The sequence below is a fragment of the Nerophis ophidion genome, linkage group LG25 (assembly GCF_033978795.1).
Source record: "Nerophis ophidion isolate RoL-2023_Sa linkage group LG25, RoL_Noph_v1.0, whole genome shotgun sequence".
Classification (NCBI taxonomy): Eukaryota; Metazoa; Chordata; class Actinopteri; order Syngnathiformes; family Syngnathidae; genus Nerophis; species Nerophis ophidion.
Genome location: NC_084635.1, coordinates 28,884,754 through 28,895,976, shown reverse-complemented (window position 1 = coordinate 28,895,976; position 11,223 = coordinate 28,884,754). Strand labels below are relative to the sequence as shown.

General features: G+C 38.9%; 1 protein-coding gene across 2 annotated transcripts in view; it reads right to left on the bottom strand.

The window, feature by feature from the left end:
* Positions 1-481: 481 nt before the first annotated feature.
* LOC133543044 (growth hormone-regulated TBC protein 1-A-like) overlaps positions 482-11,223 on the bottom strand; it is a 27,561-nt gene continuing 16,819 nt past the window's right edge. For both annotated transcript variants that reach the window (XM_061887426.1, XM_061887427.1), the window contains exons 5-8: positions 10,893-10,989; positions 7,006-7,178; positions 6,752-6,937; positions 482-987 (exon numbers count right to left, since the gene is read on the bottom strand). In XM_061887426.1, coding sequence (XP_061743410.1) covers positions 892-987; positions 6,752-6,937; positions 7,006-7,178; positions 10,893-10,989 — 552 coding nt within the window. In that variant the 3' untranslated portion in view covers positions 482-891. The remainder of the gene's footprint in view (positions 988-6,751; positions 6,938-7,005; positions 7,179-10,892; positions 10,990-11,223) is intronic.

Here is an 11,223-nt window from a genome sequence, read left to right as displayed (position 1 = left end):
AAATTACACAATTTAAAGCCCAATTTAATAACTGAACATGTTACTTATCAATTACATCAATTTAATGTTAAACACAATTTAAAATAATTTATGAATTTAATCAATTTAACAAACTCCATACCATATTAAAAATTAATTTAAAAAATGTAGATAAAAGAAAATGCCATAATTTAACAAAAAATACATATAAATTAAATCGTTGATATTCAATTTATTTAAAATATTTCATGTGAATTTTGAATTAAATCAGTTTAAGAATAAATGAAAGGAACCTAATTTAATTAAAATATTACAAATAAATCAACCATAAACTCAATAATATAATATATTTTTTTACGTATGAGTTATAAATCAATATAACAATTACATACAGCAAACTACAAAAAAATGCTGACAATTTTCAGGCAATTTGTGAGACAACCAACCAGCCAAACCCAGGCGTACATTTGTCCACTGACACAAGAAGACTTGAACACTGTAATGTCTGCAAAAATATTTTATATTCCAAGTTGAAATGTCAGATGCTGCAGTTTATGCAAGAAATGTATGTTGCAAGAGTCAGGATGACTAAAATATCTTTAGTGTACAAAACAATTCAAGTCTGAAGAAAAAGTGCTAACTAAGAGGAAGACTTGCACAGTTGGGCTCCTTTCACCAGGTAGATAGAAATATGATAGAATTGTACATTTACATGGTAATTGCACATCTACATAGTGTCATTTTACATTTTGTACAATTACATAATTGTACATGTACATGATAATTTTACATTTACATAATGGTAATTGTACATTCAAATTGTACATGTACATTTATATAATTTTACATTCAGATAATTGTACATGTGAGTGAGAATGTCAGAAGGTGCTACAAGGAATGTTAAAAAAAAAGTCAGTTGTCTTCCTGAGCGCTGATACGATCTCCACACCTCACTCGCAGTTTGGTCAGCGTTGCCAGGGAAAGACTTCCTGGTTCCGCAAAGATTCTCTAGGACGGGACAGCAAGGGTTAATGAGAAGAGGAAGATGGATGGATGATCAAAAATAAGATGAGTAAGATAGATGGTTGATGAGGAGTAAGATGGATGGTTAATGAAAAAAGGAGTAAGATGGATGGCTGATAAGAAAAGATGGACGGTTAATGATAAGAGGAAGGGTAGTAAGATGAATGGTTGATGAAGAGGAAGAGTAGTAAGATGGATGGTTGATGAAGAGGAAGAGTAGTAAGATGGATGGTTGATGAAGAGGAGTGAGATGGATGGTTGATGAAGAGGAGTAGTAAGATGGATGGTTGATGAAGAGTAGTAGTAAGATGGATGGTTAATGAGAAGAGGAGTAAGATGGATGGTTGATGAAGAGGAGTAGTAAAATGGACAGTTGATGAAGAGTAGTGAGATGGATGGTTGATGAAGAGGAGTAGTGAGATGGATGGTTGATGAATAGGAGTAGTAAGATGGATGGTTAATGAGAAGAGGAGTAAGATGGATGGTTGATAAGAAGAGGAGTAGTAAGATGGATGGTTGATGAAGAGGAAGAGTAAGATGGATGGTTGATGAAGAGGAAGAGTACTAAGATGGATGGTTGATGAAGAGGAGTGAGATGGATGGTTGATGAAGAGGAGTAGTAAGATGGATGGTTGATGAAGAGGAGTAGTAAGATGGATGGTTAATGAGAAGAGGAGTAAGATGGATGGTTGATGAAGAGGAGTAGTAAAATGGACAGTTGATGAAGAGTAGTGAGATGGATGGTTGATGAAGAGGAGTAGTAAGATGGATGGTTGATGAAGAGGAAGAGTAAGATGGATGGTTGATGAAGAGGAAGAGTACTAAGATGGATGGTTGATGAAGAGGAAGAGTACTAAGACGGATGGTTGATGAAGAGGAGTGAGATGGATGGTTGATGAAGAGGAGTAGTAAGATGGATGGTTGATGAAGAGGAGTAGTAAGATGGGTGGTTAATAAGAGGAAGAGTAGTGAGATGGATGGTTGATGAAGAGGAGTAGTAAGATGGATGGTTGATGAAGAGGAGTAGTAAAATGGACAGTTGATGAAGAGTAGTGAGATGGATGGTTGATGAAGAGGAGTAGTAAGATGGATGGTTAATGAGAAGAGGAGTAGTAAGATGGATGGTTGATGAAGAGGAAGAGTAAGATGGATGGTTGATGAAGAGGAAGAGTACTAAGATGGATGGTTAATGAAAAGAGGAGTAAGATGGATGGCTGATAAGAAAAGTAGTAAGATGGATGGTTGATAAGAAGAGGAGTAGTAAGATGGATGGTTGATGAAGAGGAAGAGTACTAAGATGGATGGTTGATGAAGAGGAAGAGTACTAAGATGGATGGTTGATGAAGAGGAGTAGTAAGATGGATGGTTGATGAAGAGGAAGAGTACTAAGATGGATGGTTGAGGAAGAGTAGTAAGATGGATGGTTGATGAAGAGGAAGAGTAGTGAGATGGATGGTTGAAGAGGAGTAGTAAGATGGATAGTTGATGAAGAGTAGTAAGATGGATGGTTGATGAAGAGTAGTAAGATGGATGGTTGATGAAGAGGAAGAGTAGTGAGATGGATGGTTGATGAAGAGGAAGAGTAGTGAGATGGATGGTTGATGAAGAGGAAGTGTAGTGAGATGGATGGTTGATGAAGAGGAAGAGTACTAAGATGGATGGTTGATGAAGAGGAAGAGTACTAAGATGGATGGTTGATGAAGAGGAAGAGTAGTAAGATGGATGGTTGATGAAGAGGAAGAGTAGTGAGATGGATGGTTGAAGAGGAGTAGTAAGATGGATAGTTGATGAAGAGTAGTAAGATGGATGGTTGATGAAGAGGAAGAGTAGTGAGATGGATGGTTGATGAAGAGGAAGAGTAGTGAGATGGATGGTTGATGAAGAGGAAGAGTAGTGAGATGGATGGTTGATGAAGAGGAAGAGTAGTGAGATGGATGGTTGATGAAGAGGAGTAGTAAGATGGATGGTTGAAGAGGAGTAGTAAGATGGATGGTTAATAAGAGGAGTAGTAAGATGGATGGTTGATGAAGAGTAAGATGGATGGTTGATGAAGAGGAGTAGTAAAATGGACTTGATGAAGAGTAGTGAGATGGATGGTTGATGAAGAGTAGTAAGATGGGTGGTTAATGAGAAGAGGAGTAAGATGGATGGTTGATAAGAAGAGGAAGAGTAAGATGGGTGGTTAATAAGAGGAAGAGTAGTAAGATGGATGGTTGATGAAGAGGAGTGAGATGGATGGTTGATGAAGAGGAGTAGTAAGATGGATGGTTGATGAAGAGGAGTAGTAAGATGGATGGTTAATGAGAAGAGGAGTAAGATGGATGGTTGATGAAGAGGAGTAGTAAAATGGACAGTTGATGAAGAGTAGTGAGATGGATGGTTGATGAAGAGGAGTAGTAAGATGGATGGTTGATAAGAAGAGGAGTAGTAAGATGGATGGTTGATGAAGAGGAAGAGTAAGATGGATGGTTGATGAAGAGGAAGAGTACTAAGATGGATGGTTGATGAAGAGGAAGAGTACTAAGACGGATGGTTGATGAAGAGGAGTGAGATGGATGGTTGATGAAGAGGAGTAGTAAGATGGATGGTTGATGAAGAGGAGTAGTAAGATGGGTGGTTAATAAGAGGAAGAGTAGTAAGATGGATGGTTAATGAGAAGAGGAGTAAGATGGATGGTTGATGAAGAGGAGTAGTAAAATGGACAGTTGATGAAGAGTAGTGAGATGGATGGTTGATGAAGAGGAAGAGTAGTGAGATGGATGGTTGATGAAGAGGAAGAGTAGTGAGATGGATGGTTGATGAAGAGGAAGAGTAGTGAGATGGATGGTTGATGAAGAGGAAGAGTAGTGAGATGGATGGTTGATGAAGAGGAGTAGTAAGATGGATGGTTGAAGAGGAGTAGTAAGATGGATGGTTAATAAGAGGAGTAGTAAGATGGATGGTTGATGAAGAGTAAGATGGATGGTTGATGAAGAGGAGTAGTAAAATGGACTTGATGAAGAGTAGTGAGATGGATGGTTGATGAAGAGTAGTAAGATGGGTGGTTAATGAGAAGAGGAGTAAGATGGATGGTTGATAAGAAGAGGAAGAGTAAGATGGGTGGTTAATAAGAGGAAGAGTAGTAAGATGGATGGTTGATGAAGAGGAGTGAGATGGATGGTTGATGAAGAGGAGTAGTAAGATGGATGGTTGATGAAGAGGAGTAGTAAGATGGATGGTTAATGAGAAGAGGAGTAAGATGGATGGTTGATGAAGAGGAGTAGTAAAATGGACAGTTGATGAAGAGTAGTGAGATGGATGGTTGATGAAGAGGAGTAGTAAGATGGATGGTTGATAAGAAGAGGAGTAGTAAGATGGATGGTTGATGAAGAGGAAGAGTAAGATGGATGGTTGATGAAGAGGAAGAGTACTAAGATGGATGGTTGATGAAGAGGAAGAGTACTAAGACGGATGGTTGATGAAGAGGAGTGAGATGGATGGTTGATGAAGAGGAGTAGTAAGATGGATGGTTGATGAAGAGGAGTAGTAAGATGGGTGGTTAATAAGAGGAAGAGTAGTAAGATGGATGGTTAATGAGAAGAGGAGTAAGATGGATGGTTGATGAAGAGGAGTAGTAAAATGGACAGTTGATGAAGAGTAGTGAGATGGATGGTTGATGAAGAGGAGTAGTAAGATGGATGGTTAATGAGAAGAGTAGTAAGATGGATGGTTGATGAAGAGGAAGAGTAAGATGGATGGTTGATGAAGAGGAAGAGTACTAAGATGGATGGTTAATGAAAAGAGGAGTAAGATGGATGGCTGATAAGAAAAGTAGTAAGATGGATGGTTGATAAGAAGAGGAGTAGTAAGATGGATGGTTGATGAAGAGGAAGAGTACTAAGATGGATGGTTGATGAAGAGGAAGAGTACTAAGATGGATGGTTGATGAAGAGGAGTAGTAAGATGGATGGTTGATGAAGAGGAAGAGTACTAAGATGGATGGTTGAGGAAGAGTACTAAGATGGATGGTTGATGAAGAGGAAGAGTAGTAAGATGGATGGTTGATGAAGAGGAAGAGTAGTGAGATGGATGGTTGAAGAGGAGTAGTAAGATGGATAGTTGATGAAGAGTAGTAAGATGGATGGTTGATGAAGAGTAGTAAGATGGATGGTTGATGAAGAGTAGTGAGATGGATGGTTGATGAAGAGGAAGAGTAGTGAGATGGATGGTTGATGAAGAGGAAGAGTAGTGAGATGGATGGTTGATGAAGAGGAAGAGTACTAAGATGGATGGTTGATGAAGAGGAAGAGTACTAAGATGGATGGTTGATGAAGAGGAAGAGTAGTAAGATGGATGGTTGATGAAGAGGAAGAGTAGTGAGATGGATGGTTGATGAAGAGGAAGAGTAGTGAGATGGATGGTTGATGAAGAGGAAGAGTAGTGAGATGGATGGTTGATGAAGAGGAGTAGTAAGATGGATGGTTGAAGAGGAGTAGTAAGATGGATGGTTAATAAGAGGAGTAGTAAGATGGATGGTTGATGAAGAGTAAGATGGATGGTTGATGAAGAGGAGTAGTAAAATGGACTTGATGAAGAGTAGTGAGATGGATGGTTGATGAAGAGTAGTAAGATGGGTGGTTAATGAGAAGAGGAGTAAGATGGATGGTTGATAAGAAGAGGAAGAGTAAGATGGGTGGTTAATAAGAGGAAGAGTAGTAAGATGGATGGTTAATAAGAGGAAGGGTAGTAAGATGAATGGTTGATGAAGAGTAGTAAGATGGGTGGTTAATAAGAGGAAGAGTAGTAAGATGGATGGTTAATGAGAAGAGGAGTAAGATGGATGGTTGATAAGAAGAGGAAGAGTAAGATGGGTGGTTAATAAGAGGAAGAGTAGTAAGATGGATGGTTGATGAAGAGGAAGAGTAGTAAGATGGATGGTTGATGAAGAGGAAGAGTAGTAAGATGAATGGTTGATGAAGAGTAGTAAGATGGGTGGTTAATAAGAGGAAGAGTAGTAAGATGGATGGTTGATAAGAAGAGGAAGAGTAAGATGGGTGGTTAATAAGAGGAAGAGTAGTAAGATGGATGGTTGATGAAGAGGAAGAGGAGTAAGATGGGTGGTTAATAAGAGGAAGAGTAGTAAGATGGATGGTTGATGAAGAGGAAGAGTAGTGAGATGGATGGTTGATGAAGAGGAAGAGTAGTGAGATGGATGGTTGATGAAGAGGAGTAGTAAGATGGATGGTTGAAGAGGAGTAGTAAGATGGATGGTTGATGAAGAGTAAGATGGATGGTTGATGAAGAGGAGTAGTAAAATGGACTTGATGAAGAGTAGTGAGATGGATGGTTGATGAAGAGGAGTAAGATGGATGGTTGATAAGAAGAGGAGTAGTAAGATGGATGGTTAATGAGAAGAGGAGTAAGATGGATGGTTGATAAGAAGAGGAGTAGTAAGATGGATGGTTGATGAAGAGGAAGAGTAAGATGGGTGGTTAATAAGAGGAAGAGTAGTAAGATGGATGGTTGATGAAGAGGAAGAGTAGTAAGATGGATGGTTGATGAAGAGGAAGAGTAGTAAGATGGATGGTTGATGAAGAGGAGTAGCAGTAAGATGGATGGTTGATGAAGAGGAAGAGTAGTAAGATGGATGGTTGATGAAGAGGAAGAGTAGTAAGATGGATGGTTGATGAAGAGGAGTAGCAGTAAGATGGATGGTTGATGAAGAGGAGTAGCAGTAAGATGGATGGTTGATGAAGATGATGGGACTGACCTGCATGAATGCATGACAGTCGTGGACAAGGCGACTGTGTGTCAGCTGCCTGAAGGCCTGGCACACGTCTGGCAGGGAGCGTGCTGCCTGGATCTGGTCTCCATGCTGCTGGATCAGCGTCAGAGCCACGCGGAAGAGGATTTTGGAGCCCTCGTAAAACAAGCAGTCCCAGATCCGAAGAACGGTCTGCAAGCAGGGAGTGGTGGGTGGGGGTGAATGGGAGAGCGGGGGTCCAGGAGGTGGGAGGAGCTCACCTCCACCGGCAGCACGTCCACGTAGAGACAGATGAACCAGCGAGACGTCACCAAGGTCCAGGTCACGCCATGCTCCATCATGGTCTGCCACACCCGGGGGGACTTGGACTTCACCAGCTCCCCCAACACCTCCTGGTCCGTCTTCAAGCCCAACATGCCTGGACTGTAGTAGTCTGCAAGTCCAGCACACGGCTTTACTCTAGTATTTTTATACACTTTTACATGAAAACTACATGCATCTCATTCTTGATGATTGAAAATCTTTTTGGTGTAATTGCACCCCCTAATAAATATAATCCTCTGAGCTTTGACAAACATAGTGAATTATATTTATATAGCGCTTTTCTCTAGTGACTCAAAGCGCTTTTACATAGTGAAACCCAATATTTAAGTTACATCTAAACCAGTGTGGGTGGCACTGGGAGCAGGTGGGTAAAGTGTCTTGCCCAAGGACACAACGGCAGTGACTAGGATGGCGGAAGCGGGAATCGAACCTGCAACCCTCAAGTTGCTGGCACGGCCACTCTACCAACCGAGCTATACCGCCCTCAACATAAATGAGTGAAACTGCTGAAACAATGAAAATGATCTCAGATAAAAATGAAATACTTTTGTCAGCTCAATTACTAACCTAATAGTATTTTTTGTCTAACGTAACTAGGAATGGGTAGCAAATGCTGTATTTTTTGTCACTGACTGAATCCCGTCGGTCCTAAGGTGTTACGTACCTGGGTTGGGCGTGACTGTGTTCATATATATGAATTATTTTTGTAACAAAATCAGTTTATATAACATTAAAAAATAGCTGATTCAGCTAACTGATGTCCAGATATCCTATTTTATTCACACTTTTTGTGTCTACAGAGTATGACATTTATTACAGTTGCAAGTCCAAGACATTAGATGGCAGCATTGTTTTTTGTTGCGCCCTAAAGTGTTAATACTGTAAAGTGTAATGCGCATCTTAGTTGTAAGTTTTCATTAACGAATATGGAGGTGTTGAAATCGCCATATAAAATTGCTAATGCTAATCAGTATGTCAATAGCAGAGTCAAGGCAAGAAGCTAGCGCATTTTTTTGGGAAAAGTGGAACCTTACTTAAGTCGGAGCATTTTTTTGGAGTGAATTTCTTTGTTGGCATTTAAAATTTAAACATTACTTAAAGAGTTAGCTGGAATGATTGGCAGTTCACGTAAAATCCAACAGTGCCATTTTACGGTACCTGGGTTGGGTGTGACAATGTTCATATATAATTAATTATTTTGTAATAAAATATTTTTATTGCAACATTAAAAAATAGCTGTACATGCTAACTGTTGTCCAGTTGTACCTTGTTTTATTCACATGTTTTGTGTCTGCAAAGTATGACATTTATTGCAGTTGCAAGTCCAAGACATTAGATGGCAGTGGTGGTTTTTGTTGTGCACTTTAAGGCCTACTGAACCCCACTACTACCCACCATGCAGTCTGATAGTTTATATATCAATGATGAAATATGAACATTGCAACACATGCCAATACGGCCGGTTTAGTTTACTAAATTGCAATTTTAAATTTCCCGCGAGGTATCCTGTTAAAAACGTCGCGGAATGATGACGCATGCTTGTGACGTTATTGGTTGGAGCGGACATGTTCTCCCATCACCACTCACGGCTAAAAGTAGTCTGTTTTTATCGCATAATTACACAGTATTTTGGAAATCTGTGTTGCTGAATCTTTTGCAATTTGTTCAATTAATAATGGAGACTATAAGGAAGAATGCTGTTGGTGGAAAGCGGTGGATTGCAGCTGCCTTTAGCAACCGAAACACAACCGGTGTTTCTGTGTTTGTTGTGAAGCTTTAACACAGAACGGTCAAGCGAACATGTTTCTCTACGTCAACCAGCAAGTTTTTGAATGGAAAAATTGTGATATTAAGTCGGCTCTTACCAAACACTTGAGCGGATTGTGCGACCTCCTGCAGCAGCTGTCAAAAAGGCAGCTGTGATCTTGGCTCCTCCATTTTCCCTCAGAGACACTGGTGGTCCCTGCAGACCTCCGACTTTCAGGTATGACTTTATAATCTCACTAAAAAACTATTAACACAATAAGCAGATAAAGGACTTTCCAGAATTATCCTAGTAAATGTGTCTAATAACATCTGAATTGCTCCCACTGCCGTCGCCTTCAGCGTGTTTTTTTTGTGCTTCACTTTCCTCATCTACGAATCTTTCATCCTAGCTCAAATTAATGGGGAAATCGTCGCTTCCTCGGTCCGAGTCGCACTTGCTGCTGGTGGCTATGATTGTAAACACTGAGGAGCCCCACAACCCGTGACGTCACGCGCACATTGTCTGCTACTTCCGGTACAGGCAAGGCTTTTTTTATTACCAACCAAAAGTTGCGAACTTTATTGTCGATGTTCTCTACTAAATCTACTAAATATGGCAATATCGCGAAATGATCAAGTATGACACATAGAATGGACCTGCTATCCCCGTTTAAATAAGAAAATCTAATTTCAGTAGGCCTTTAAATGTGTTAATACTGGAAGTGAAGTGTTTGTAACGTGCATCTTTTAGTCCACAATTTTGGAGGTGTTGAAATCGCCATGCAAAATTACTAATGCTAATCAGTAGCATGTCAATAGCAAAGCCCAATGTATGTTAGCAAGAAGCAAGCAAATTTTGGGGAGGAAAAGTGGAGCCTTACCTTACTTACGTCGGAGCGTTTTTTTTGGAGTGAATTTCTTTGTTGGCATTAAAAATTAGAACGTTACTTAGCTGGAGTTATCAGCGATTCATGTAAAATCCAACGGTGTCATGGTATGGTACCTGGGGTGGGTGTAACCATGTTCATATATAATTACAATTTTGTAATAAAATCAGTTTTTATTGCAACATTAAAAATTAGCTGTTCATGACAACTGTTGTCCAGTTGTATCATGTTTTATTACCACATGTTTGTGTCTACAAAGTATTGACATTTATTACGGTTGCAAGTCCAAAACATCTGATAGAAGTGTTTTTTTGCGTTCTAAAAAGTGTTAACACTGTAAGTAAAGTGTTTGTAACGTGCATCTTAGTTGTAGTTTTCGTCAACAAATTTGGAGGTGTTGAAATCGCCATGTAAAATTGCTAATGCTAATCAGTAGCATATCAATAGCAAAGCCAATGTATTTTGGCATGAAGCTAGCGCATTTTTTGGGGGGAAAAGTGGAGCCTTACTTTATGAACGTCGGAGAGTTTTTTGAAGTGAATTTCCTTGTTGGCATTAAAAAGTACAACATTATTTAGTTAGCTGGAGTGCGAAGAGTCAAGTGAGTCGGCAACCAGGCGTGACGTCACGCTGAGGTTGTACCGTATACCGGTAATGAAGTAAAAATGGTACTGTACTGCTTCAGAAAAATTACGGCTCCTTTTTTTTTTTTTTTTTTAAGGGTTTGAGGGTCACTATTTTAATTAAGTGTTCTTCAATTGCAATCAGAAAACATAATAAAAATAAAAAAATAAAGCCAATAATGTTATTTTTTTGGGTGGCTTTAATTTAGAAAAGTATCAGTATATTTTGATACGGTACTAAAATATTGGTATTTAGACAACCCTAAAACACAAACAAATGTACCGAAATTTGGTCCTGTTGAGTTCAAATGTGACTGGCACCCATCCCTAATTATAACAAAATCAATCCTGTCATGAAATTTTGTCCTACTTTTGTTGTAATTACAGTAAAACCACAAATATTCCACTCAGTGAATTATTTTTGAAAAATATTGCCCATTTTGCATGTTTCTTATTATAGTTATTATAAAAAAAAAAACAGTTGTTGGTTTTGTCAAAAAGGCCATAAAACATAAAAGTAAAACAAAAGTTTTTATCAATAGACAGAAGAAGAGTGGGAGTACACACCTGGTAATATTCTTCCAAGGAGTGCATCCATCAGCCAAAAAGACTTTTCTTCATCTTTTGTTATGATCAGCAGAAAGCCAACAATAAAATTCATACCCTGCAAACAAAACGTGGACTAAAAATGTTATAATCGATTATAGCAATGAAAAATACCACACCAATGTTAAACTTGTAGAATTTGCCAGTATTGTTTTTACTCAGATGGTTTATTAAATGTGGGGTATCTAATGCTACTTGCAATATTTTTAACAAAATAAAGCGTATAGTACACAATAATTGTAAAAACTATTATTGGTTGCCATTTCAGTCATTTGGATTTTGCTTTGTAAAC